The following is a 27244-nucleotide window of genomic DNA, read 5'->3' as shown; positions in this document are numbered from 1 at the left end:
TTTGTGTAGAATGGACAGAAATTATACAACAACTTATCCAATTGTATACCAAAACCAAACTAATAAACCAGGCTTTACATCAGGAGGCAAACACAGACATATATCACTTTACACCCAACTGGAAATATATTTAAAGGTTTTAGTAATTTTAAAGGTGGTTTGGTTAATTAAATTCATATTAGAAATAAAAGGTCCGATTAAAAATCAAGTTGCAATTTAGCTTACAGGAAATAATAACAATATAGGTAAATATACTTGGCTTATGTGTTTGACTCACGATCTTTTCAGTGTCTGGGAGCACAATGAAGGTTCAGCTTTTTTTTTTACCACTAGATCACTGTTGTCAGCTGACATGTTGTGCAACTTACAGTCTTATAGGACACAGCTGGTTCAGCATTCAATCCACCAACTTTTCTGCTTCCGCACATCCCAGGAAGTCACTTATGATGCGTCACCTGTCCTAACCACAGGTGGAGAGCCCACACGCTCATAGGTGTGGTGCTGTCATGTCCTCGCCTCTGATCTTTCTCCTCTCGGCTCCATAACAGGGACATGTACCATGGTATCGGGGCCCTGGACCCAGAGAGGCTGAGTGTGTTCCGCACAGTCAAAGAAGTCACAGGTGAGGCATCGATCTCAGGCACAGGGTACCTTGTTTAGACGTCTGCTGCACTCTCGGATCTGCAAGAAGCTGGCAAGTGGCTTTGTGAACACGTGACATTTTTTATTTGGTAGAATCTCGCTAAATCACCCAAAACTCACAGTGATTTTGATAAGCATTTTAATATAAAGGTAAACAGACATGTCCAGTGATGCATTCTGCTTAACATAAAGAACATAATTTCACAGTTGATTTGGATAATCACATTTGTACAATGTTGGCACATTGATAAAGCACAAACAAACATGACTATACAGCCTCATCACTTCTCTGCTCTGTATAGCATCATGCCGTAGCTGAGAGTGCTATATACAATATTACCAAGAGGAAAACTTTCCGTCCCACTAAACTTTTATCACTTTTTTATATGACAATTTCTTTTACTCTGATTTCATCTCCTGTGTGGCATTGTAATGTGTTTGTTTGTTTGATTACATCTAATTGGAAGTAAAAGGTCCGACCTGCTGTATCTTCTGCCACAGCCTTTTGTCACATTTAACTCTGTGCCAGACAGCTAATGGGCCGAAACAGCGTCCTCATAATGAAAACGCCAGGAAGAAGAAAGAGTGGGGGATGCTCCCTCCACCATTCCAACCAAGCCCACCATCCCGGCACACTTATCTGCTGAAGTTTTACCGATCATTAACACGTGTCACCGGGGTGCGCTTGCTGGCAAATAATGAAACCCGTTCGTTTGACTTACTGTTTAAATTTCTTTATGCATTTAGGGTTTTGGGCTCCATACAGGACATGTTTCTTTTAAATGAGCTTACTTTGCCACCACAGAAAATACTAGAAAAGCATCAGTACATAAGGAGCTATTGTGGGGTGATTTAAATGTCGTTACTTTATTGCTTCTTCAGTTGTTCTTATCATTTTATTCCTTTTATCAGCATGAGTATACTTTGTAAATAAGCTTTGAATGTAACACACTTGCTCCCACATCAATCCATTTTAACTCAATAATTCTAACTCTGGTTTTTAGGTTTCCTAAATATTCAGTCATGGCCAGAGAACATGACAGACCTGGCTGTTTTCTCCAACCTTGCAACCATTGGAGGAAGATCCCTCTACAGGTAAGGGTAAATGCAAAATCTAGAAAACTGCTATTTGGTCATCAGGAACGTCAAGCCGAGGAACATCAGACATCCATCTATATGGATTCAGTGGCTTTGTCTTTATATCTTCAATGAGGGTTTTGCTTCACGTCTTGTAACCAAGCTGAAGGACTTCCCACCCATTCCACCTATGTTCCACTTGCACTTCTTGGCAAGCCATTATTTGCAGGGCCTAACAAATCAACTCTGTCCTTTATCATGGCTTCTATCTCCATCAATCCGTGTGCATTGCCAGTGGTATTAATTACCATAAGTAATTATTCAGAGTTATTAATTTGGCTGAACTGATGCCAGATCGTAGCACCCATAGGCAGAGGCCCCCTGAACTCGCACTGTCTGGGTCCTGCTTGGGTCCTCCCAGAGGCTTTCTGGCTCTTCTCCAGAGCAGCTCGGAAAGCGAAGAGCAGCATTCGCTGTCCTGATGCTGATCATACTAATGAAGCAGTTTGTCGTGTTCAGGCTTCCTCCTGCCTCCCCTTCAAATGGCCCCTTTGATGCAGTGAAATGGTTCCTATGATTAATATGCAAGCCTTTGTTAATATATATTACTGGTTTATGTTTCCTGATCTCGTCGGATTCAAGTAAGGGCCTATTTTTGTCAGAATCTCATTGAACTCAGGTCATGTCTTGGACTTTGTTGATCTGAGCATAAAGTTTATTGAGGTTTATTTCTTAAATAGTCACAGAAGCATGTCCCTCCTATTCTTCCACTCTGTGACTTATTAACTCATTAACCAGTATCCTAATATACCGCAAGTGGATGTATCCAGTATTACATACAGTGGTAATACTTAGATTAAGTGTTTCTATCAAAGTTTTAAAAAATGCTTTGAAAGTACCAGTGATTTCTGGACAAGATAAAAAGATGCTTTGCCATGCTTTGCTATCTCCTGGTGAAACCAGTTTCAGGATATCAATGTCCCCTGTTTTCTCCTTCTCAGCGGAATCTCTCTGCTGATCCTTAAGCAGCGCTGGATCTCCTCACTACAGTTCCAGTCCCTGCAGGAGATCAGTGCTGGCAATGTCTACATCACGAATAACAGCCAGCTCTGCTATTACAACACCATCAACTGGACGGGCCTGTTCCGCACCACGGGCCAGAGGGCCCTGCTCAAGAGCAACAGGGACCCCCGAGAGTGCGGTGAGTGAACTTACAAACTTGATGAAAACTTTACCTCACTTCTTTAAATATTTATCCTTTTTACATAGCTGCTGTTATGTACCTCTGATTCAACTGGCTAAAATTTGAGTTTTAGGTGGCACAAGTTGCATTATTATAGTTTGGGCAAAGGATCCAGTATTATTTCACAAATTAGACAGGGCTGTTGGAGTAATTCAGCCAGCTGAGGAAACTCAATATCTTAATATAGTTAAAATATATGGAAATGGAGTGCATACAATTGCAATGGACATTGACTGGGTGGGGCAGTTTGACTGATGTTGCAAAATGACAAATTGCAGTTTTGCATGATGTGTAGAGGCAGACAATTGACAAACCGGTGACAATTGACAAAGAACAAACATAAGGATTTATTTATTTATCTCATTTACTTGCTAAGTGCTTCAAACAACAATCTTGAATAACTTGAAATCTTGATAACAGGATGTTTTGAAAATGTTTGGGTTTTTTTGCAAATCAGCAACTATATGGTTTAAAAATTTGACACTGCTTTCTGCTCATGAATACCTGGCATTTAGCTTAAAAAATTGTTTCCTGTTAGACTGATATAAAAATTGAGCACAGATGTGCAGACATCTATTTCCCTGATTCACTTCATCAGTTGATGAGCTGGCCCTGCGTACAAATAGGTCTGTTGAAATGTGAAACATTAAAAAGTGTGCTATCAAGGGTAATCTAGGACACTGAAATCTAAACATTTCCTTCATGAATGTGGAGGCTGATTAAAAAGCAAGGTGGACGTTCCATGCAGCAACCTGTTAGCGGCAGATGAAGACGCTGGCATGCAGACAGCTGTTTCCTTCCCACCTGCACCACCTCGCCAGGCTGGCTTTGCTGGAATTAGCGCTCTAGTGGCAAAGTGGCTTGGCTCTCTCAGCTGCCTCATTCATTAGCCTCTTATCCATGCTGATCAACAGCAGAGACAGATTCACATACCAGTGCTGCTGCCCTCACTATAGCCCAGTCTGCACACATGCTTAGTGATAGCAGGTAAATAATAAAACTTGAAGAATCTAAGAAACAGCTTGCCAGTGTGACATGCCTGATTAAAGGAAGTGGTGTGTTATGAAGAAATGCTTGTATTTCAGCAGTTGTGGTAAATTCAGCCTGATGGTTATTTCTATGTATATTTTCAATTAAATCTGCAGTGAGTTTGAAACCTTAAAGTGGAGGACAAACTCATGGGATGGGAGTGGCACACAGTTTGCAGGTGGTGAAGCCAGTACACAGTGTCAATAACTACAAGACAATTATGCCTAGTTTATTCTATAAAGCAGTGAAGCATCTAGTTCATTTACAGCTTGTTTGGACGTGTGTAATTATCACTTAAGTATTTGTCATAATCAATCATCTTCTCATTCACAGCAATTATTTTAAGACAAAAGCAGCTATTTTAGTAGTGTGTGTGTGTGTGTGTATGTGTGTGTGTGTGTGTGTGTGTGTGTGTGTGTGTGTGTGTGTGTGTGTTTAACAGCCCAAGAGCGAATGGTGTGTGATAAGCTGTGCTCAGAAGCAGGATGCTGGGGGCCTGGACCAGACCAGTGTCTGTCCTGCAGGTACTACAGTCGGGGGCGAACCTGTGTGAAGTCCTGCAATCTCTACCATGGGTGAGTGTGTACAGTTCCAAATGACTGTACATGTATGCATCCACTTAAACATGTTATTATACCTTTATGAAACTGAAATCTCAACCATGGACCATGCAAAAGTAAACATTTTAATGACTTTTCTATGTTTGACCACTGCATTGCACCTCATATCTTTTTCCAATATCACACACTATAAGTATATATATATATATATTTAATTTATTTATTTATATAGATTTAATCTGATTAAATCTATATAAAGATAATATCAAACTTCAGTCTTTGTCATGGCTGATATGCTACTGTTGTTCACTGTGTTTGAATGGCTGGAGGACTTCCCAGTGCGTAGACTGAGGGCCCAGCTGGCTGGCAGAGTGGAGAGGTGCCACACTGCTGATCAGATTATGACTTTCTCACCGGGGGCCACTGTCATGTGGTCTACATCCTAGCGTGGTCACCAACAGCCGTCTGTTGTCTTAGACTGCTGTTGGACCAAAGTCATTTCGAACCCATGTGTGTATGGAGCAGGCCTCTGACCCTCATCTTGGGCTGGTGAACTAGCCTCAATACTAATTTCTCCTGGATCGAATGGGCCATGATATCTCTAATGCCCCCCCCCCCCCCCCCCCCCAGCACTTACCAAATGGACAGAACATGCAATCCTTCCCATACTAAGTGGGAGATGCAATTCTCACACAGGAAAATTACCATTTTACCCCAGTGGTGACTAGAAAAATGGCTTTTCCCCATGTATCCATTAAACAATAGTGATCCCCAAGTCTGAATAAGGCTCCACTGTGTTAGGAAGATTTTAATTTAGAACCTGACAATAGATAGTGGCTATAGGGGGGTGGGGGGTGTCATAAGTGATGAATGGAGCTGGGTTTGATGTGTTTGGTTTGGCATTCTCTAATTATATTCATTCCCTATCTTTGTTTTTAACCTTTCTTTTAATCCCATGGAGACCTTTCTGAGATTTTCTCTGTGCACAGCTATTAATAGAAAGATCATACGTCCCATTCACAAGATTTGGATTTGTTTTCCCACTATGCGCAAGAAATTCGGCTCTACATGATCATGTAAAGTCTTTGCCTCTACGTGCACTGTGTTCTCTTAATTTCTTATCATCTGTAGAGCAAAATAAGTGTGAATTATCTTACTATTACTGGTCATATTACTTGCCATTGGCACACATCTGAGATGTGGGCCCTCACCCTGGTTGGAGGATTACCCTCCCCGCCCCCTCCTGGGGTGAACTGGAGGGCAGGATAATATCTTGACATATATTATGGATATGCTGCCATCAAAGAGTAAGTACCTATAAGGGGCTTTTAAAAGTAGGAATAAAAATGGCCTCAAAGCAAAAAAGGCAAATTAAGCATGGTGTTGTGTACATGTATGTCATTGGCAGGGTGGTGTTATTATTTCCAAGTATGTCCAACTGTTCCTTCTTCTCAAGCAAGCATGTCAAATCAATGAGTCATAACAAATGTATCAATGAGTGATAACAAATGTATAGCACAGTGTTTACTTTTTGAAAGGCTGGTCAAAGTCATTCTTGCATCCTGTCAGTGCAAGAGTGAACATTTTAATCACCCTTCTGTGTACACATGCATCAGACATACGAGTTTAACTACTGCACTGTGGCTCACATTTTTTCTAGTATCACACACACAGTGTTGCCTTTTTTAATCACAGTATGTTGAGGTAAAAGTTGATAAACATTTTTACAGAGTGCAGCTCCTCAGTGTTAGTTTTAAAATGAAGGATCCGAACACTCTGGGGGTGGTAGAAGCACTCAAACATTGTTTGAACAAGTGATCTAGCTGTGGTGACAGTGTAATAACTTTGCAGACTTTAATTCACTCCATTTTGAAAGCTTGATGTAGCAGATAGAAATGTAAATTAGATTATCATTGCTGAAGGCAGCAGTACACTAGATATCAAAACATCCTATTACAGTACCATTGTCAAATTCAGTAATCTCTTTAGAACAAGCCATTCATTCAAAAATGTTTGTGAAGTCTAGGTGCTTGATTTTTTAAACCTGTAGCAATGGAACTGAATGAAGCACTTGAAATCAATGATTAAGAGGTGGGTCCCAATACTTTTGTCTATATAGTGTCTTTCCAGTCAGTTTAGAATCTGAATTTGCTATCATAATGTAATGTCTAGGTATTCCTGTCATGAATAGCATTGTCTGAACTCTAATACCAGACCTTTAAGATAAAAGATTGCAATACTCCTTCCTGACAAGTTTTAAGCCCAGTAGAGCGGCTCTTAGCTTAGCTACTATTGCCCAGGTGATAACAATAGTATCAGGCGTATCTATAGATACGTTTTCATTCCTCCTCATTAATTGAATTTAGTAGCTCCTTTCCTGCTAGGAGACAGACCATGTTCCTTCCTGAGATTTTAAGTGAGTACTTGAGTTTTTTTGTTCATTTTCTTAAACTTTCAATAGATCCTGTTTGATATTCCTGCTTCCCTTCCACTCTTCAACCACTTCAATCACAACTGTTAATCTGTTTAATAGTGAATCAGAGGTTGTATATGCTAGTATAACATGGTATAACCACGGTATAACCTGCTTAATGTTAGCTAGTCCCTATTAATTTGGAAATACTATTACTCATGTTAACGTTACTGCACCTGTAATTCTTTACTAGTGCCTAAACTGCCCTTGTATAAAATTGTAATATATCTGAATATTCTCTTTGCACACCATCTGGCGACTTTTTAAGTTGTTGGCATGATACATTTCATTCAAATGGTAAAATGTATACTCTTAGCATAGTGTTAATTGTTTGCATCTATTACCAATTAATACCTAATACCGACTCAATTTTCCAGCCATTTGTAAAAATGTAAACATAATTTTGTAAGCAGTTAATGACCTAATTAAGGACCTAGTTAATTGCTCTCTTGTGCGCAAAACAGATCTCTGTGCCAAATTTCACAGTCCTTGGTAGTGAACTCAAGACTTAAAGACCCTGATGTATGCAGAGACAAAGACAGGTATTGACAGCTCTTCCAGGTGGTTTCCCAGCAGGTTTAGCCTGTGGACTCCTCTCAGCTGTCAGGGAGTCACTGTGCTAGAGACTCAGAGCCAATTTCGTCGTCCTTGATTGGTCCACACTGGATACAGCCTTACTCTGGCACCACCTGCTCATCTTCACCCACACCTGTTCTTCGTCCATGGATTCATTAAGCCCTAAATACATCCGGCCTATTTTACCCAGGTTATGTGCAAAGCCTGGTTTAATATTAATATAATTTAATATAATTGCCATCGCGATGATGAGGTTCCTGTTTCTGATGGTGTTCGCTGGTTTTGTGTTTGGTTGGATGCTTGGTCAGTTGATGTTTTTCACATCAGTATTTGGTCTGTGTCTACTCGTGTTTGCCTATGCAATGCTTTGATTTATTTTGCCTCTTTTCACCCTGGTTCCTGGACCTAACCCCCTCCCTCTGCCTCCCAGTAGCGATCTGTCAGGCTTGACACAGACATGGCCAGGGACGGTCACTTGCCTCCTTCCCCCTATGTCTAAAGGAGTAAAGGCACTACCTGTCAGAGAATTACTCCATGGTAAATTATTCACACCCTCCCCCACCCTCAGCCGCATTATCTGGGGGCTGGTTACCATATTGACCCAGCTAAGGGCTTCACTTCATCAGTGCGGACCTTGTCCAACTCTGGAGTGCAGAGGCCAAGGAAAGAAAGCAAGAAAACAATAATAATGGGTTGAGGTTATTTCCGATCTGCTGACATTGCTAAAACTGAAATCCTTGATTGACATGATAAAATGCTTACTCATAAAAATGTCTGGGAAACAAAAATAGTTTTTTGTGTGTCAGAGATACTGGATGTTTTGCTACTGCCTCAACGTTTTGTGTGGGCATGGGTGTATTGGTGTTTGAATGGCTGGATGTGGGTGTGTGTGTTTCAGAGCGTTTCGGGAGTTTGCTAATGGCTCAGTGTGTGTAGAATGTGACAACCAGTGTGAGAAGGTTGGAGATAGAACATTGACCTGCCATGGTCCGGTAAGTTACTATATACATTCATTTACTCATGCATACATTCATTCTGTCTATCTGTCTAGCTGTCTGGCTGCCTGGCTGTCTGACTTCGGGCTGATTCTTAAAAACAGTACATCACTAATGCATATGGTTCACGTTCACTGCACAAAAGCCAAAATGCTGGCAGCTTGTCAAGAGCAAGCGTTACAAGCCATGACTTTAAGTCAGAAAATGGAGGATCGTTTTCTGCTTTCAAGTGGCCCATCTCATTATCAAAACCTCAAACCACAAAAAGTCGAAAGGCCACAAGGCAAAGGCTGAAAGCAGAGCTCTCTGAGGAATGGTGAGGGTCACGTGTCATCCTTGTTTTTCCAACCAGCTAATGCTTCTATTTGTGAGCTAATCCTCATTTAAATATTGTTCGCATCGACCCATGAGAGACACGTGAAGCTCTACTCCAGTCTTAGGTGATTCCCAAGAGCTCCCCAGACATGTTCCTACATGCACTGATTTGTGTACACATTTGTGTTGAATAACAGAAACATTGCTAAACCGGGGCTGAGGTGGACTAGCTGCTGCTTGCCTTTTTTTGTTTGTTTGTTTGTTTTTTTAAAACTTTGCAATTGACAAGTTGCTAATGTTTTTTTCATCTTATACCATGAGTGCATTTAGTACAGTACACCACTCATGGTTTGCTATGGAACTGTGTTTGTTGCTTTAGGCACTTAATAAAACTTTCATGCTTACCAGGCCTTCTTGTTTGATTCTATTATCCTTTCTTTCGCTCTCTCTCTCTCTCTCTCTCTCTCTCTCTCTCTCTCTCTCTCTCTCTCTTTCTCTCTCTCTCTCTATCTGCCTGCACCTCTCTAGGGTCCAGATCACTGCACAAAGTGTCTTCATTTGAAAGACGGGCCCAACTGTGTGGAGAAATGCCCCGATGGCCTGCAAGGAGCCAACAGCTTCATCTTCAAATACGCTGAGGCCAACAATGAGTGTCATCCCTGCCACCCCAACTGCACCCAGGGGTGAGTGTATATGTTTGTGTAACTACACTGTTTTTTGTTTTGTTTTGTTTTGGTTTTTTTTGGGGGGGGGGGGGGTGAGTGCTCTGAGTGATGTCATAACAAATGTTATCAACATAGCTCATCCATGTCATCCTCTTAAACTTCATTCATCGCTGGGTCAGGATCATCCTGTTCAGTTCTTCAATACATATGAACCTGAAGTGCTCTATTTTGACCACCAGAAACTCACCTCTGTTTCATGGAGACAGTCCAAGGATCAGTCCATCACAACAGAGGCAAGGGATTCTGCCCTCCTCACCATTTTTTTTTTATTTTCCCTCTCCTCTCTCTGCTACCAAAATCAAAGGCCCCATTCTCTCCATTCCATAGCATCACCATTCTCTTCATCTCCGTGTGACAGTCATTGCCCCAGGGTTACTGTCAGGCCTACCACTGATCTTCACTCCGCCTCTCTGTTATTCTGGAGCCGTGCAGTGTGAGAAGACGGCTCTCTCTCTCTCTCCCTCTCTCTGTGCGACATGCCAAACTTGTCTATCTCCGACCATGGGACTGATAACAGGCTTTTGAGATTAGCATCAGGTGAGTCTGACAGCAGGAATGCCATCTGAGGATGACTCCCTCCCCAGGCCCAGAGCACAGGAGTAACAGTGCAAAGCAGCTCACCACAGGACAAGTAGAATGTCGGTCACACCATATTAGTTTCACCTGCATTGATTAAACAAGGAAGACTGTTGCAGGAAGACACACTGTCACTTAGAAAACAAGCTTTCGACCCATGCAGCTGATTAACAAGGGCTTTATATAAGCACATTCCAGAAATAAAGGACTGCACAACATGACTTAAATTGTGAGCTAATTAGCAATTGGAGCCTGCTTGAGTCTGGCATTACTGAGAGGAGTCCAGCTGAGAATTAATTCCCTGCCACCATTTTTAATTTGCCCCACTCCGTTGCTCCTATTCCAGTGTATTTTGGACAAATAGCCTGAGCCAGGTCAGATAATGTAACTTGCGACTTGTCTAAGGGATGCATTTATGTTACACAGTTTACGAGTTTACACATTTGTTTTTTATGTTTTTCTTTTGTTGTCATTCTACTATATATATATATATATATATATATATATATATATATATATATATATATATATATAGATATAGATATAGATATATATATATATATATATATATATATATATATATAGATATATATATATATATATATATATAGATATAGATATAGATATAGATATAGATATAGATATAGATAGATATAGATATATATATTAGTTAGATGCACCCTCAGGAAATACTTTTCTTTCAGAAGTTTTGTTCCTCACCCTACATGTGCTCTGCATCTGTGAGAATGTCTTCAAGACAGAATATTTTCAAGGTTGCCTCATGAAGCTTGTTAAGAGAAGGCCAAGAGCATATGAAGCTGTCATCATAAAATAGAATACAATACAGTGAACAATCTACTATCTAAGATATTTGTTTATCACAGCATAATCACATATGTATTTTCATTGGTATGATACGTTTTTTTAACATGTAGAAATTAGTAAAAACAAGTGATCATTGAGCAATGGAGAAACATCGCCTGGTCAGATGAAACATTGGCGTGTCAGAAGTTGGCACAAGTAGCATGAATCCATGAGCCCTTCCAGGCAGGTGTCAACAGTTCTGGCTGGTGTAATGGTAATGGTGTGGGGAATGTTTGCTTGGCACACCCTAGGTCCTCTGATACCTGTGGATGGATGTTTGGACAGTAGAGCACACCTAAGAGTTGTGGGCGACCAAATTCATCCGTTCTTGGCAGCTGTTTGCCCAATGGCAGTACAATACACCAGGAATATGACAGTTTGCATTGCTTCCCTGGCCTTCACAGTCCACAGATCTTAATCCTATAGAGCATCTCTGGGATGAGGCAGAATAGGCTGCTCAGAGCATGTCAGCACCTCCATCTAATTTGCAGCAAGAGCGAAAACCTAACTTGCCCACATGGACAAATATTCCTGCAGAAAGATTTCAACACCTGTTGGAAACTATGCCATGATGAACTGCTGTAGATATGAAGACCAAAGTAGGTCTAATGTGCTAACAGAAGGATGCCTCTAATAATGTGCCCATTCAATGTATTGCAAAATAATTGTTACTTTAGACTTTGGAATATTATGGTAGTTTGTTGCATATGTTTCAGGTGTACCGGACCCCGTATCCAAGACTGCACTGGAACACTGGACAGGTAAGAGCCTGCATCCTTCTATGAGACACACTTCCTCCTAATTAATATGTGACATACTATGTGACACACTATGACAGGCAATGTAATTCCATTAAATCATTTAATATGTGTGGAATAATGTTCCAGCACATTGGAAAATAAGCATCATTTAAGTGCCATTCCATGGGAAAATGTACTAATTTATTGTAAGCAAAATAGATGTAGTACAAAAACTATTAAAAAATCTTTTCACACACATTAAGTTATCCTCAGAACCTTTATATGGATATGGCACTTTTTCTTACCATGCAGTAAACATGTATAATGTCTTCACTTAGAAATTCTGAATCTTCCATTGCACATCAATGCCTCTGGCCTTCACAGAATTTCATGTTTGTTTGGACTGGTGTAAGTCGATTGCCCAAGAAGTGTTTGCTCCCTCTCAGGGCCAACCCCCCGGTTCCGTTGCTGAGATGTCTACTTCATTTTTTTTCCTCTAAGAATTTTTCCTGAAGTTGTAGAGCTGTACCTTTTTAAAAAGAATAGCTGTTTAAAAAGATCTTCTTATGAGGCTGATCTTTATTGGCTATCAAAAGAGGAATAAAATTGGGTGAGATTGATCTGGAATTGTCACATTGTTATTATTGAGCCTGTTATAGTGCAGGACATTTAAAAGCAGTAGAGTTGCAGTTACAGTGTAGTAAGCAACTGAAGTGTGGCATTTTTTGTTGTTGTTTTGTATTGGCTCTACACTTCAGAGTCAAAAGTGCAGAATTTCAAAGGTATTTGCATCTATTTTTATATTCAGATTTTGTCCATGTGAGGTAATCATGCAGTAATGGAACTGTTGTTTACTAGGTAGCTGTGTGTCATTGTATCTTGAATTTATACGAAAGACAGCTAACAAAGGGCTGAATTAATTCTAGATGTGACATTTGCATCTGGAGTCTGTTAGTATTGCCTTTAAACATGAGGCCCAGAAGCAGTAGAGCCGGCCTTCCATGATAGTTTGTCCAATAGTCCTCTGTAAGCATGTCTGATTGGGGGGAATTATTCTGAAATGGAGCAAAACTGCATCAACATCAGCTGTTTCGCACATGGACAAATTTACAAAGCACAATCATGTCCTTAGCAGTAGCAAACATGCCAGCAGGCTATGAAAGACCTTAAATCATGATGAAAACTGTGGAAAACATCATTAACACTATTTACAGGGTGCAAGCTCGGGAACAGAAAGGCCAGGTTGCAGATTGTAAAAAAAGGTTCAAGAAGTGAATGAAAAACCTGTAGAGTGCTACGGCATACGGAAGGATGAGTCAGCAATTAACTTGTAATAAAGCAAAGAATAAAGTATACCACCCAACTGGGAAACATGGTGGCACAGAGCTGATTCATTTTCTGGACTGATGATGTGACTGTTGATGAGACTATGTAGAGTTGCAATGGGATTGAAATGGTGCTGTAATGTTCCCAGTGTTTTCCACTGACCGTGAATCATTCAGTCAGAACACTCCTGAGCATGCATTTTTTTCTGAAAATTCTGAAAGTAAAACAGTCCTGAAAATACACAGTCCTGAAACAAGCAGGACCTGAAAATGGCTGCATTGCAGACATTAACGAATGTCACCAGGGAAGGTACCCAGCATCTGGTTTATGTCATAGCTGCATCTTTCTAGCAGTCTGTCACAGTATTGCCGCCTGCTGGCCGCTACCAGCATTTGGCGGCGCACCTGGACTTATGCTTATGTTGATATTGTGTTTCTTATCACATGTCTTGTTTATGTTTGTCCACTCCTCCCTCAGGTAGTGTGTGTTGTGCTTTACCACACCACCTGGGGGTTACATGACCGATGGCACTTGTTACGTTGGCTCGTTTGTTTTATTTTCGTTTTCATTTTCGTTCATTTCATTAAATACTTTGGTTGGAGACATTGCATTTGCTCTCTTTCTTCCCTTTTGTCTATGCATTCTTCACCCGTGACAGGATGGCATAGTGTGTGCCTTACACACTGTGCTTCCGCCGCCCTGTTTTGTATTGCTTGCTTTGTTGTTTGTCGTTTTCTGCATCTAGTTATTGTTTATTGCCATTCTTCCTCTTTTGGTTTGTGTCATGTGTAATGAATGTCTTTGCAAAACAGAGACTAGCCTTGGCATTCTGCCTCCTCGTCACGTCACACAGTCGTTACTTGAATATGAAACATAACCCATTTTATTTAACATTATGTGATTTTTCCCCATTACTTATGGTCCCTTGAAATGTGTGATAATGTACAAAAGGGGGCTTTGATTGCTCTATAGTTCACCCACTAGAGATGTAAACTAAAACAGACATTTTGCACTTTAAATTCATGGCCATTGATTCAATTCTGATCCAATGTACTGGACCGTAGAGCAAAACCAATGAAAATTGTCACTTTCCAATTGCTTACGGACTACACTAAAGTTTGTATCTAAAAGAGTCTTAAAAGCCTGTCTTAACACCAGGTCTGAGACTCAGCGAGAGAGCCAAGAGAAAATGTGTAGGGCATGAAATTGACATTGAGGACAGTGAAATAAAAACATATGAACACAAGGGCTACAGGTACGGTGAAGCATCAGCAGATGATTAGCAGGAACCTCAGAGAGCCCCTGAAGACATTCTAAAAAAAAAAGCCACTTTCTGAAAAGCAAACCTGAAAACCTAACATCGTGGACAAGGTTAGTTAGTGCTTGAAAAAGTGCTAAAAACATCAAGGGCTCTGAGAGCTTATATTTATGATAAAGCACATAGTTTGAAGAATACTTACAAACCAACTACAGCATTTAAAATGCATGCTCTGGTGTAAAGGCAAAAGCAGTAAGGCCTAGTCCCTTTGTCTTCATTTGAAATGAGTTATTTTTTGGCTTGGAAGCTGAACGAAGCTCTCTGCACCTACTCAGCACGGCTTGAAGAATAGCCCAGATGACTGATAGAAATTGTTTGTGAAATCTGATTGCTTTCCTGAGTACAAATGACAGCTTTGTGTCAACACAGAAGTCGACAGGGGAACTTTGCGCTTCCATCCAACAGCACTAAGTCATCAGAGTTCAGAGGAAGAGCCCAGTTGGAGGATCACACTTGATCTTTTTAGATCCAAAGAATACAGTTGTGTGGAGAGTGGAACTGATCGAAGCTCAGTATACGATAAATTGGAGTCAGCATGCATTCTGAGACTATAAAGTGGACTGGATGTGAATAGTGCAGGCTCTCTTAAAACATGGCAGATATAGCAGTAGTGAGAGTGATACAGCGAGACACCTCTGAACAGTATCTCACCTTGTTACGTATCAGTTGATTTTTGTGATTAATTATAGTTAATAATTAAGAAAGCCACACAGTTTGTTCTCACCCAGAAGCACGCTGGGATAGCAAAAGCAAATACACCATTTTTAGCCTTTATTAAGTTCAGCAACAGGTGATTTGCAGTTTGCAGGGAAGATTCCTGGGAGTCCAATTCATGATGGAGCTGAGCAAAGGATTTTTGAAAAGCTCTCTGTGGATGAGACCATTAGCGTAAATGAATATGATTTGGAACAGTGATTGTCACTAATGATCAGATAATTGAGGAATTAAACATTCTCTATAAACCGCTGGTGAAGAGAGCTTGTATTTGAATCATTACTGTTATGCATTCTTTTAGCTGGAGTGTATTTTAGGAGCAGTAAACAAAATGAGATGTTTAACACTAAGTGAGAACTACCAACCTTCATCTATACGTACTGGTTGTTAGTTCTCAGGTTCCTAATGACAAACCAGCCAACAAAGCATCTAAACTCTAACACATCTTGCAAAAACTTCTCATCCTGTATGCAAAACTCTCTACTTAAATCTAAACAATAAATGCATGCTGCAAACAGTATAACTTTAACAGTAACACACAGCAGTTCAACAGTAAACACACAAGCATTCATGAACCATTGACAGGTAAAACACTAACTGCATGTGTCGCAGATGCAGATCACAACCTGTAGTTAGTTGTGAAGTGCTATGGATGTTTCTTACCGATGTACTGTAATCCACCATGACTCACTACAATTACAGTAAAATCATCAGTACACACACAGAGATACTGTGACAAAGTGAAAGACATCTTAAATGTAACTACAGTCACTTTATTGGATTTCATACAAACAGTACTGTATTAAAAGTGTATACTTAAACACAAAATATCAACCAATCAAAAATACGTAAGATGATAGAAAATACAAGCCAAAGGTTTGTCCTTTGCTTTACTCTGCCTGATTGACCCTGTCCCTGATATCGAGCCACATATGTTCATCAACATTTGAAAGAATGTTGATTCCCTGGCAATGCAACGTGGGAAAACTCTAGGGACGTGTCTGATCCGACCCTGGCAGGCTGATGTTGTGATTGCCTGACATGCCTCAGTCATCACATCTGAAAGTAACATTTGGTCATAGGAATGGTGATCATATTCTCTCCATCTCTAGGCAGAAACGATTTTTGTCAGTAGGATTGAGTGGGGAATACAGAGGTAGAAATTCAACAGATGTGTGGATGAGCCCTAAATCAGTCCCTCACTGCAAGTTTCAAGTTTCAAGTTTGGTTTATTCGTCACATACATAGTCATACACAGTATAACTCGCAGTGAAATGGTCTGTCCAAACTTGAGGAAAAGAAAACAGGGGTGCATAGAGAAATATAGATATTCTATATATGTGAAATATATATATGCAAAGAGAAATATCTATTCTATGTATGTACAAAATATATTAATAATGTATGTACAATATATGTATATTATGATTATATACACAATGTACAATGTATATGGTTGTGTATATATGTACACAATCTACAGAATGTACAGATCCATTTTGTAGAATAACATATTTACAGTTGTTGTGTTACAAGGTAATTGAATATATATATATATATATATATATATATATATATATATATATATATACACACACACACACAACACACAGACACACACACACACACACACACACACACACACAGTTATACAGTTATGTTACATGGTTTTGGTGGTCCCCACAGTTTATCACTTTCCCTGATTCAGGGCCCGAATGGCCTGTGGGAAGAAGCTCCTCTTCAGTCTCTCTGTCTTGGTCTTCAGGGAGCGAAAGTGCCTCCCTGACCTCAACAGAGAGAAGAGTCTATTGTTGGGATGGGTGGGGTCCTTCACAATCCTCTTGGCCTTGGTCTGGCACCGCTTGTAGTAGATGGTCTGCAGGTCAGGAAGTTCCATGTGAGTGATGCGCTCTGCTGAACGCACTACCCTTTGGAGTGCTTGTCTGTCCTGCTTGGTGCTATTCCCAAACCAGAATGTGATGTTCCCCGTGAGGATGCTCTTGATAGTGCAGGTATAGAAGTTCCGCAGTACCTTGGAGGGCAGTCTGAAGTCTCTTAGGCGTCTGAGGTGGTAAAGACGCTGACGAGCCTTCTTTGCCAGGAAGTTGGTATGGCGGGACCAGGACAGGTCCTGCGAGATGTGAACACCAAGGTACCTGAAACTATCTACTCTCTCCACCGTGGTTCCACTGATCCTCACAGGTTGGTAGTGCTGCTCCTGCTTCTTGCTGCACTCCACGATCAGCTCCTTTGTCTTACTGATGTTTAGGAGGAGATTATTTTCCTGGCACCAGTTTTCCAGGTGTTTAATCTCCTCCAGGTAGGCCCTCTCGTCGTTGTCTGAGATCAGACCCATGACAACGGTGTCGTCAGCAAACTTGACAATGATGGTGGAGCTGGAAGTGGCTGTGCAGTCATAGGTGTACAGTGAGTAGAGCAGGGGGCTTAGGACACAACCCTGAGGAGCTCCAGTGCTGAGGGTGAGGGTGGATGAGGCACAGTTGCCCACCCGTACTGATTGTGGTCTGTCTGTTAGGAAGTTGGAGATCCAGTCGCACAGGGATGTATGCAGTCCTAGATCCCCCAACTTAGTAGTGAGTAGGGAGGGGATGATAGTGTTAAATGCTGAACTGTAGTCGACAAACAGCATTTTAACATAATTTCCCCTCCCTTCTCCAGGTGAGTCAGTGTAGTGTGGAGCAGATGTGCAATTGCATCGTCAGTGGAGCGGTTGTGGCGGTATGCAAACTGCAGTGGGTCCATGGAGGCTGGCAGTGAAGATGTGATGAAGTCTCTGACTAGCTTTTCAAAGCACTTCATCACGACTGATGTGAGGGCAACAGGGCGGTAGTCATTGAGGTCGGAGGGTCGAGGTTTCTTTGGGACGGGGACGATGGTGGATCGCTTGAAGCTGGACGGGACGATACCGAGCGTCAGGGAGAGATTGAAGATGTCCGTGAATACCGGGGCTAGCTGATCTGCACAGGCTTTGAGGACCCTCCCGCAGATACCGTCTGGTCCCATCGCCTTCCTGGTATTCACCCTTTTAAACACTCTACTCACGTCACTCTCCGTGATGATGAGAGGGCGCTGTTCTATGGTGGGCCCTGCGCATGCGCCATTGGCTGCGCCGATAGTACCATTAGCACTAGCGCTGCTAGCAGTTAGTGCTGTTAGCGTTAGCGCTGTTAACATTAGCGCCGCTAGATGTAGCCTCGAAGCGAGCGAAGAATGTATTCAGCTCATTCGCCAGAGACTCATCCACACTCATCAGTCCGGAGGGTGGGCTCCTGTATTCCGTGATCGTCCGTAGTCCCTGCCACAGGGATCTAGAGCCACTCTGCTGGAACTGTGTCTCTAGTTTCCTCCCGTAGCGCCGCTTCGCCTCTCTCACCGCCCTGCGCACTCCGTATGCTGCAGACTTGTACTCGTCCATGTTCCCGCTGATGATCCCCGCATTGTAGACAGCAGTGCGAGAGTTCAGAGCCTTGCGGATGGTTCTGTCCACCAGGGCTTCTGCAGATGTGTGATGACATAGAACACTGTCCCATATGACTACATAGCACTGGCTGATGACTTGAATCATAGGTTTGATTGGTTAGATTTACCAATCTAGAGTTAGATTTGCAGGCAATGGTTAAGCAATTGCAAATCAGGCCCAATTTGAGGAAATGTTTTGGGATTGGAAATTAGCAGCCTCAGTTATTGTGTTGTGATTTGCTTAATCAGACATTTTCATGTGATTTCTGTTACCAAATGATCAATATGTCTAATGTTTTGCAAAATGTCCATAAGGCATGAAGACTGATGTGCAAGCAATGAGAAAGTGCTCAGTGTTGTGCAAAAATATTTGTTATATTGCTCTGTGTATTTGGAATTGACAACATGCACCATCACCTTAGCAAACGCAGTTTACCATTTGAGAACAACTATCAATATTTTTACAAATTAATAGATCGGTTAGGATTTTAACACATTAACACATAGACTGTATTGAATTTGCCCATCCTTTCCACTAACAAACAGTAGATGAATGACTAATTTCACAACAATAGGCTTTACCTACTGGCATACTCAATACAGCTCGCTAACATTTGGGAAAGGCTCATGTGAACCTCAACAGTCGTCTAACATTGTCAATTTGTTCTACGTCTCATCACACTTCTTTTCTCACACATTAAAGACCAAAAGCATAGATACCCCCCATGAATAACTCCCACAAGCCCAATTCTATTTTCCTAAGTATTTGCTCCACATTTCAATATTCACATTATATTCACATTTCTGCTCCCTTGATGAAATGCAGTGAGATTCATTGAACTCAGTGATTTGCATTCGTCCTCTCTACTGTTCAAATGCAGAATAGAAATAAGGCATGTATTTCACTCATCATGGACGTAAAAGCTTTTTGAATAAGTGCTGATTGGAGCAGGTTTTCTTTTAAGGTTTTCTTTTTATGGCCTAAACTTCATTTGTTTTGTTGTCAATACCAATGGTGACCTGTTGCAGGACTCCACTGATTGCTGCCGGGGTCATCGGGGGCATGTTTGTAGCCGTCGTCGTGGCGCTCGGCTTTGCCGTCTACGTCCGGCGCAAGAGCATCAAGAAGAAGAGGGCATTGCGGCGCTTCCTGGAAACAGAGGTGAGGGGTAATGCACTAGGAAACGTTTGCTCGAGGTGAACAGTAAGAGTTGGAGTTGGAGAGGAGGAAAGTTTTGCTTCAGACCCTAAAGAACTGGGTGTTCCGTTAAACAAAATACACGACCTGCCAGTGCAGGTTTGAGTAATAATGTGCATGTGGAGCATCAGTGCTATAGACAGCCAGAGGAGACGACCTCATGTCCAGAAGCTGATGGACAGCTTGATACACTCAAGTACCGACATCTATTTAAACAAACCTCTGTGTGTGTGTGTGTGTGTGTGTGTGTGTGTGTGTGTGTGTGTGTGTGTGTGTGTGTGTGTGTGTGTGTGTGTGTGTGATTCATTGAGAGAGCAATTCTGTCCTGGGACTTGTGCCCAATCTCTCTCAAGTTTCCTTTCAAATGTGGCTCTCACTCACTTAAATGGAAATGGAAGCTCAAATAGAATACCAAATAAAAGCAAAAAGTTCACGTCTCTCCCTCTCCCTGCTGCCCCCCCCACCCCACCCCCTCTCTCTCTCTCGCTCTCTCTCTCTCTCTCTTTCTCTCTCTCTCCCTCGCTCTCTCTCTGTGAACTGAAGTGTGATGGGGTACATTGAACATTCCCCTAACTTCCTATTGTCACAGCAGAAGAACACTGACTAGTATGAACAACAACAGGACTAAAGAAAACCTGTTAAGGTCTGCCTTCTCGTTTCTGAAATTATTTTTATCAGTGCATGTGCTTCTATTTTGGTGTGCTGTCCCACATCCTTATTATATACAATGTAAATAATAGACCTGCACAAAATCTGACATTTTTACAGTGCTGCTCTATTTTATGAACATACAGTGTCTTTTTACAGTGCAATGTTGAGACTATGGTTCAGCACTAGACATGGACAGCTCCTGCAAACACTTCATGCTTAAGATTTCAGCACCAGGATGCCTGGTCAGCTCCCTGGTTTTGAAACGTGTGCTTCAAAAGGGCCCAAACACTTTACAATTGTCTTATGGGGTATTAATTAGCAAGTTGCATACACTCCATGACTTGTTCAGTAATTATTCTAATGCACTGATTCCAGAGTCAGACTCCATTAAGTCATGTTTAAATCACTTTTAGAGGCTCCAGTAAAGTGGCTGAGTACACTTAACTGGAACTTGTCACTGTAGCCTTTTATTGTTTTTTTTTCCTTCTTTTTCCACCTAAGGTTCCTGCTTCTTCCAGAAATGCCTGGTTGCATCTTGCTGTGCCAGGGAAAACACAGCATGTGTTAAAAAGCAGGCAGATGCTGGCAGGAATAACAGCACTGCCTGAACAGAGCAGTGTCGTGCTCGAGCTGGCCTTTCGCAAAGACAGCTCAAGGCAAAAACTTGGACAATCGCGCCACTGTGTGAGCTGCAGCGATAAACCAGTGTTTGGGTAGAACAATAGCAGTGTGTCCAAGTGGCTTGACACTTACACTTTGCACTTGCGTAGCTTGCATTTTGCCCTTCAGTTTACACTATGCATGTTTCTTTGTCTAGTTTACACTGCATGTTTCTTTGTTTGTCTGACCTATTTTAATTTCTGCTTAAGTCAACACCTCTTTGTTTCTGTATATTTTTGATAATATAACCAATGCCTGCCCCCCCCACCCATGCCTCTCTGTTTCTATGCCTTTATATGTCTCTCACCCCCTCCCTAATTATCTTTTCTTCCTATTGAGATCCCAGTCCTCATTGGTTTCAATTTGTCTTTCCTCTGTTAATCTCAGCATGTGAAGCTAAATCCGTACCTACATTCCCCAAAAGCAACACAAATGTCTGCCAAGGAAAGGCAGTTCTCGTAATGGACACAATGACCTCAAAACCACTTCCATTTCTATGTAATGAATCGGTTGGGCTGGGCAGAATTGAAGGATCAGCTCTGCTTGAGAGATTGATAGATGAAGCCATTTAATTCCTTCCTGTGTTTACCAGGGCGATCATGCTTGAACGAACAGTTCATTAGTGTATGTATAGTTTGTAAAGGTTTCAAAAGATTTGTTTTTTTGTTTTTTTTGTGTGTGTGTGTTTGTGTGTGTGTGTGTGTGTGTGTGTGTGTGTGTGTGTGTGTGTGTGTGTGTGTGTGTGTGTGTGTGAGGGTGGATGCAAGGGGAATCAGTTTGTTTGCTATTGCTGAACATCTGATCCTGGTATGAATATAGTTTGGCTGTAGTAAGTGTAATGCTATGTGTATGACAATGTATACCAGATTGTGGCTTTATTTGCAGAGCTTGGATTTGCCCTTTGGGTCTATAATAAAAAAAATAAAAAATAAAAAAACTGGCGTAGGATCAGCACCCTCTCTGCAGATGTGTGCTGTACATTGGTTTGTCCCTGCAATAACTGATCTTAGGTCATCTGTTGGTATATTGGTGTACAGGTCTATACTGTGCATGGGTTTGTCACTGAAAGAATGAGATCTGCTTTGTGTTGAGCAGCTGGTGGAGCCGCTGACACCCAGTGGAACAGCACCGAACCAGGCTCAGCTGCGCATACTGAAAGAGACCGAACTCAAGAGGGTCAAGATCCTGGGTACTGGAGCCTTCGGGACTGTTTACAAGGTAAAGGGGAGAGACACACAGAGAGAGAGAGAGAGAGAGAGAATGAGCATGAGTTTGTTTTCTGCGTGTTTGTGAGTGTGAGTGAGAGATAAGTGTTTATTATCACATAAAGGATGTATACTGTCAGTGCATATCCTCCGTTTGTACAAGGTTCACAGTTCTTATTGGTCATTATCTGTGTTGTGCACTCTCAGGGCATCTGGGTCCCAGAGGGTGAGCGTGTGAAGATCCCAGTGGCCATAAAGATCCTGAATGAAACAACAGGGCCAAAAGCCAACGTGGAGTTTATGGATGTGAGTGGAATTAATGCAGCCTTCATGCTTTCCATCAGCATGGCAGTTATTTCGATCAGTTAATGGCATGTCATGTTTTTCCTTTATCATGGTGAATGAAAAGTCCCATTTTTATTATCTTGTCACATAAAGCTCCACCAGCTCGGGGGCTCGGCACACTAAGTCCACCACAAATTCAACAACTATTCAGTGCTTAAGAGACAGAAAAAGAATTTAATTTTTAACTTCAATTTTCAATTTCAGTTTTCTACTCTCTTGACCTGCCAACAGGCCAGATCAGTGTGGCTTGCTGGTAAAAATGAATAAAATGTGAGGAGAAGTGAGGAGCTCCGGGTGAGTTTCATAACAGCATCGCACTTGCTAGTGCGAGCAGAGTCCTCCTCTGAGCCGCCAGGCACCGCTCAGCAGGCCATGAGGAGCTAGAAACGTGAGATGGTTGCTAATCGCTGATCTCACCTCATATCTGAGTGAGCACTATCTCACGCATCACAGAGGTCACCAACAGAACGTGTTTAGCAGAGAGGTGGGGGTCGGGCACGTCTGGCTGCCTTTGATTGGACTGAGGTGGGCTCACCGAGCAGACGGCCGAGCGGCCAAGTGCCCTCACGTGCCCAACCCCCCAGCAACCAACGCCCTGGCAACTGTAGGTGGGCAGGGCCTTTTTCAAATGGTAAGGATGAAAGAACTTACAATTATGACCAAGTACAACTTGAGCAACTGAGGGTCAAGTACCTTAACCACTGAACTACCACTGCTGATATCTAAACTGCTGATATTTAAATGTGTTCCCAGCTTATAAACTGTTTCTTGAACAGCACCCCATACCTAAGTACAGGAACACATCATATTGTGAGGCTTACCCCAGCACATGCATACGCCAAAAATAAATAGCCTTGTTCAATCTGACAGAGCTCTCTCTGACTCTTTCTCTCTCTGGGTGTCTAAAAGTGTGTTAATGAGTATGTTTTGTGTGTGTGTATGTGTGTGTGTGTGTGTGTGTGTGTTTGTGTATGTGTGTGTGTGTGTGTGTGTGTATGCATGCCCGCATGTGTGTGCATGTGTATGTGTGTGTATATAAGGTATATTTGGATCTATATGGATCATGCATGACGCACCATGTGTATTTGTGTACCCTGTGTATTCATGCACCATTTGTATTCTTGCACAATATGTATTCATGCACCATGTGTCCTAGTTATGTGTTGTAAATTCCCTATGCACTCATTCTCATGGACACATCCACCACATGTAAAAATTTACACACTCACATTGTTGGGGTCAGTCTCACTAATGGGGTCACCTCTACTGAGAAGCAGGAGAATGTCACAGACACGGACTCTCACACACTCTGTCTCTCTGTCTGTCTGTCTCTCTCTCTCTCTCTCTCTGTCTCTCTTTCTCTCTCTCTGTCTCTGTCTCACTATCTCTCTCTGTCTCCCTTTCCTCCTCCAGGGTTAATGTTAATGTTTTCTCTGGGATTTGAGAGGCCTTTTGTAGCTCCACCGTTGGCCGCCTCGCATGTCTTCCTCAGAGCACTAAAAGCTCCTTTGTTCTTCGGTCAGTCTATCCTTAAAGGGCAGCACATCCAGTTTTGCTCTTTCCTTGGCCCTTATCCTTTTCTCTTAAACCTGTGCTTTTCACTGTGGTAATGTGCGATGAGATTGGACTTGAGATCAAAACTTCCAAAACGTTCCAAACAGAGAGCCGAAACCAAACTGGCATGATTCGGTTTTATAAAAGATTATAATAAGACCCCTTAGCCACTGCTTAAAGTTACTTGGCTGACAGATGTCCTCCTGTCCAGCAGGAGGCGCTGATCATGGCCAGCGTGGAGCATCCTCACCTGGTGCGTCTGCTGGGCGTGTGCCTGAGCCCCACCGTCCAGCTGGTGACTCAACTGATGCCCCACAGTTGCCTGCTGCACTACGTGCACGAGCACAAGGACAACATCGGCTCGCAGATGCTGCTCAACTGGTGTGTGCAGATCGCCAAGGTGAGAGCGCCCCCTATTGGTTCACACACACACACCCTTTATTTTTTGCCCTTTCTCATCTCCACAAGTGTGCATCTGTATGCATGATTGTGTGTTTAGAAAATGCATGTGTGTATGCTTGTATAATTTATTAGGCTTCAATCATATTGCACTATACACATGTTTTCAAGTTGTCACTCACTACAGTGCTTGCTATCGGCCAATCAGACATGCTTGCCATATCATATGCCCAGACACTTCCTTGTCAAAATGTGGTTGCTGCACAGATTGTTCTCCAGGCTTTACTCATCTTTTTCCCCATCTGTCCAAGTCCATAAAATCTTGGAATTCTTAAGTGCCAAAAAGATGTGGCCCATCACAGCGGGAAGGGCCCACATGCAGAGCTGGTCAGGGGCCCCTTCAGTTAAGAGCTGTAACCATGAGCAGCTGGAAGCTGAGGTAGTTTACTAGCTCAGCAACTGTGCTCCTAGTTCAGCTGTGTGGACCGTCTGCGACAGGACACTGCAGAGCCCCCGTTAGCATCCTCAGGTGCTGAGATGGTGCTGTCCCTCCTCCCCCTCTGCCACATCGAGAGTTCAACAAGGCCATGAACCTGACCGCCCCTGCACCCGCCCTGCTCCACCCAATGTTTGCGCCGGCTGGTGCTTTCCCACGTTCCTTCCTCAAGAGTGTGCTTGCGCAACCCATGGGCAAATTAGGCACATTCAGGCAGAGCAGCAGGAAGGCGGGGTGGATGCTGGAGGGCAGGGGTGTCGGGTGTGGGGGGCATGGGCAGATGCTGGCGGGTGAGAATGGCCGAGTACAGCTTCGCGAATGTTGTGTTTCCAGTCCGCCTCCACACACGATTGTTGGTTATGCCATGAGACTTTGCTTATGACTTGCAAGGGGGAGTATGCTCAGAGCCCAGCTACACCAATTCTGCCAACCTTGTTTGGTTTTCTTTATCCTGATGTAGCCCTCATGTGTGTTGTGTCTCTCATGAGACAGGATGGGAGCAACTGGTGACACCAGCAGCCAAGTTAAGTCACCTCAAATGGTCTGAGGACTCCAACTGCCTTAATCTTTAGGGTTAAGTAACTGTGCATAAATTATTTCCTAAACTGACTATGAGCAACAGACATATTTACTGTTGTGTAAACATAAGTACATTAGGTGAATTGTATTAATTTCGTTTATTATTCTGAACTTAAATGTATTGAGTAATAGGCCTACTTGTAGTAAATCATTACAATTAAGTAGCTGTTAAGTAATGGCATTTAAGTTAGCCTAGTGTCACCAAATGTGTCTAGTCCTGTTGCCACTCTGCAAATTATTACAGTAACTGAATAGCAACACTGTAAAGGTGTATGTATGTTTCTGCATTCTCCAGTTGGGATCCCTGAGGCTTGTGTCCAAAAAACAATTCAAATCAGCAAAAAAAAAAAAAAGAAAGTGTTTTTTGAAATGTGAACATTCTATCCAAGCTCTCTGAAGTAAGCAAGCTGTTCTGTTCATAACCAAGTAACCTAAGCACAAGCAGTTACCTTTTTTTTTCTCTTTGACCAGGAGGTTATGGTTAAGGTTAGGGAAAAGGTAGCAAAAGGCAAGACTTAATAAGCTTTAATCATCATTCCATCTATATGCAAGCACACAGTAAAATTCAGATAAAGCTCCTCCAGGACACAAAAGTACAAACAACAATAATACGAAATACAGGAACACGGCAACACCGACCATTACTGAAGTGAGTAACATAATGTAAGATGTAACATCTAAGTATTTATTAGACACAATTATAGCATATATGAACAAGCAGTCACTGAGGTAGCAGCAACTATAATAATAAAGTATTATAATGTAAGAATACAATATTTGTTAAATAGAATATGATATTTGTTAAATAGTGTATTTTGGATGCAAGAGTTAAGAATGTGAAATTCAGTGTAATGTTAAATACTGTATTCTGACATCAGGTGTTATTTAAATATGCAGAATAAGTCAGGGAGTAAGATGGTGTTACTTAAATATGCACGCAAGTATATGTGTGTGTTTGTGTGCATGTGTGCATGTGCGTGCATGTGTGTGTGTGCATTTGTGTGTGTACACATGAAGTAGTGTCAGATCAGTCTCTGACAGGTGAGGAGCTCATGGCTTGGGAGAAGCATCTGTTGCAATAACGGGCCATGTGGGCCCAAATGCTTATGTACCTTTTCAATGTTGGCAGGAGAGAGAACAGTTTGTATGAGGGATGTGTGGGATCATACGCAATCCTGGTGGCTTTGCAGATGTGATGTAAATATCAGTGTTGGGCTGTTTGCTCTTGGGTCTTGAGGTCCAAGATGGTGCAACTCCAAAACCAGGTAGTGAAGCAGGTGCTAAGGATGCTCTGTAGAATGTGGTGAGGATGATGGTGAGAAGATGAGCTTTCCTCAAGCTCTTCAGTAAGTAAAGTCACTGCTGGCCTTCCTTGACTATGGAGCTGGTGTTGAGGGTCCATCAGAGGTTCTCCACTAGGTGAACACCAAGGCACCTGACACTCATGACGATTTCCACAGGTTCTATCGATGATGAGCAGAGAGTGATCACTCTGTCCTTTCAT

At 42.1% G+C, this 27244-nt stretch overlaps 1 protein-coding gene across 5 annotated transcripts in view; it reads left to right on the top strand.

The window, feature by feature from the left end:
* Positions 1–27244, top strand: part of LOC113579187 (receptor tyrosine-protein kinase erbB-4) — a 165441-nt gene that overhangs the window by 111371 nt on the left and 26826 nt on the right. For 3 of the 5 annotated variants that reach the window (XM_035534874.1, XM_035534873.1, XM_035534870.1), the window contains exons 10-20: positions 549–622; positions 1647–1737; positions 2721–2920; positions 4434–4566; positions 8499–8592; positions 9439–9593; positions 11792–11836; positions 19683–19815; positions 22258–22380; positions 22575–22673; positions 24478–24666. In XM_035534874.1, coding sequence (XP_035390767.1) covers positions 549–622; positions 1647–1737; positions 2721–2920; positions 4434–4566; positions 8499–8592; positions 9439–9593; positions 11792–11836; positions 19683–19815; positions 22258–22380; positions 22575–22673; positions 24478–24666 — 1336 coding nt within the window. The remainder of the gene's footprint in view (positions 1–548; positions 623–1646; positions 1738–2720; positions 2921–4433; positions 4567–8498; positions 8593–9438; positions 9594–11791; positions 11837–19682; positions 19816–22257; positions 22381–22574; positions 22674–24477; positions 24667–27244) is intronic. The other 2 variants (XM_027012944.2, XM_035534872.1) reach the window with 1 other exon arrangement.

This window comes from Electrophorus electricus, chromosome 16 (genome assembly GCF_013358815.1).
Source record: "Electrophorus electricus isolate fEleEle1 chromosome 16, fEleEle1.pri, whole genome shotgun sequence".
NCBI lineage: Eukaryota > Metazoa > Chordata > Actinopteri > Gymnotiformes > Gymnotidae > Electrophorus > Electrophorus electricus.
The sequence above is the reverse complement of the archived record's forward strand: the minus strand, read 5'-3'. Positions and strand labels throughout refer to the sequence as shown.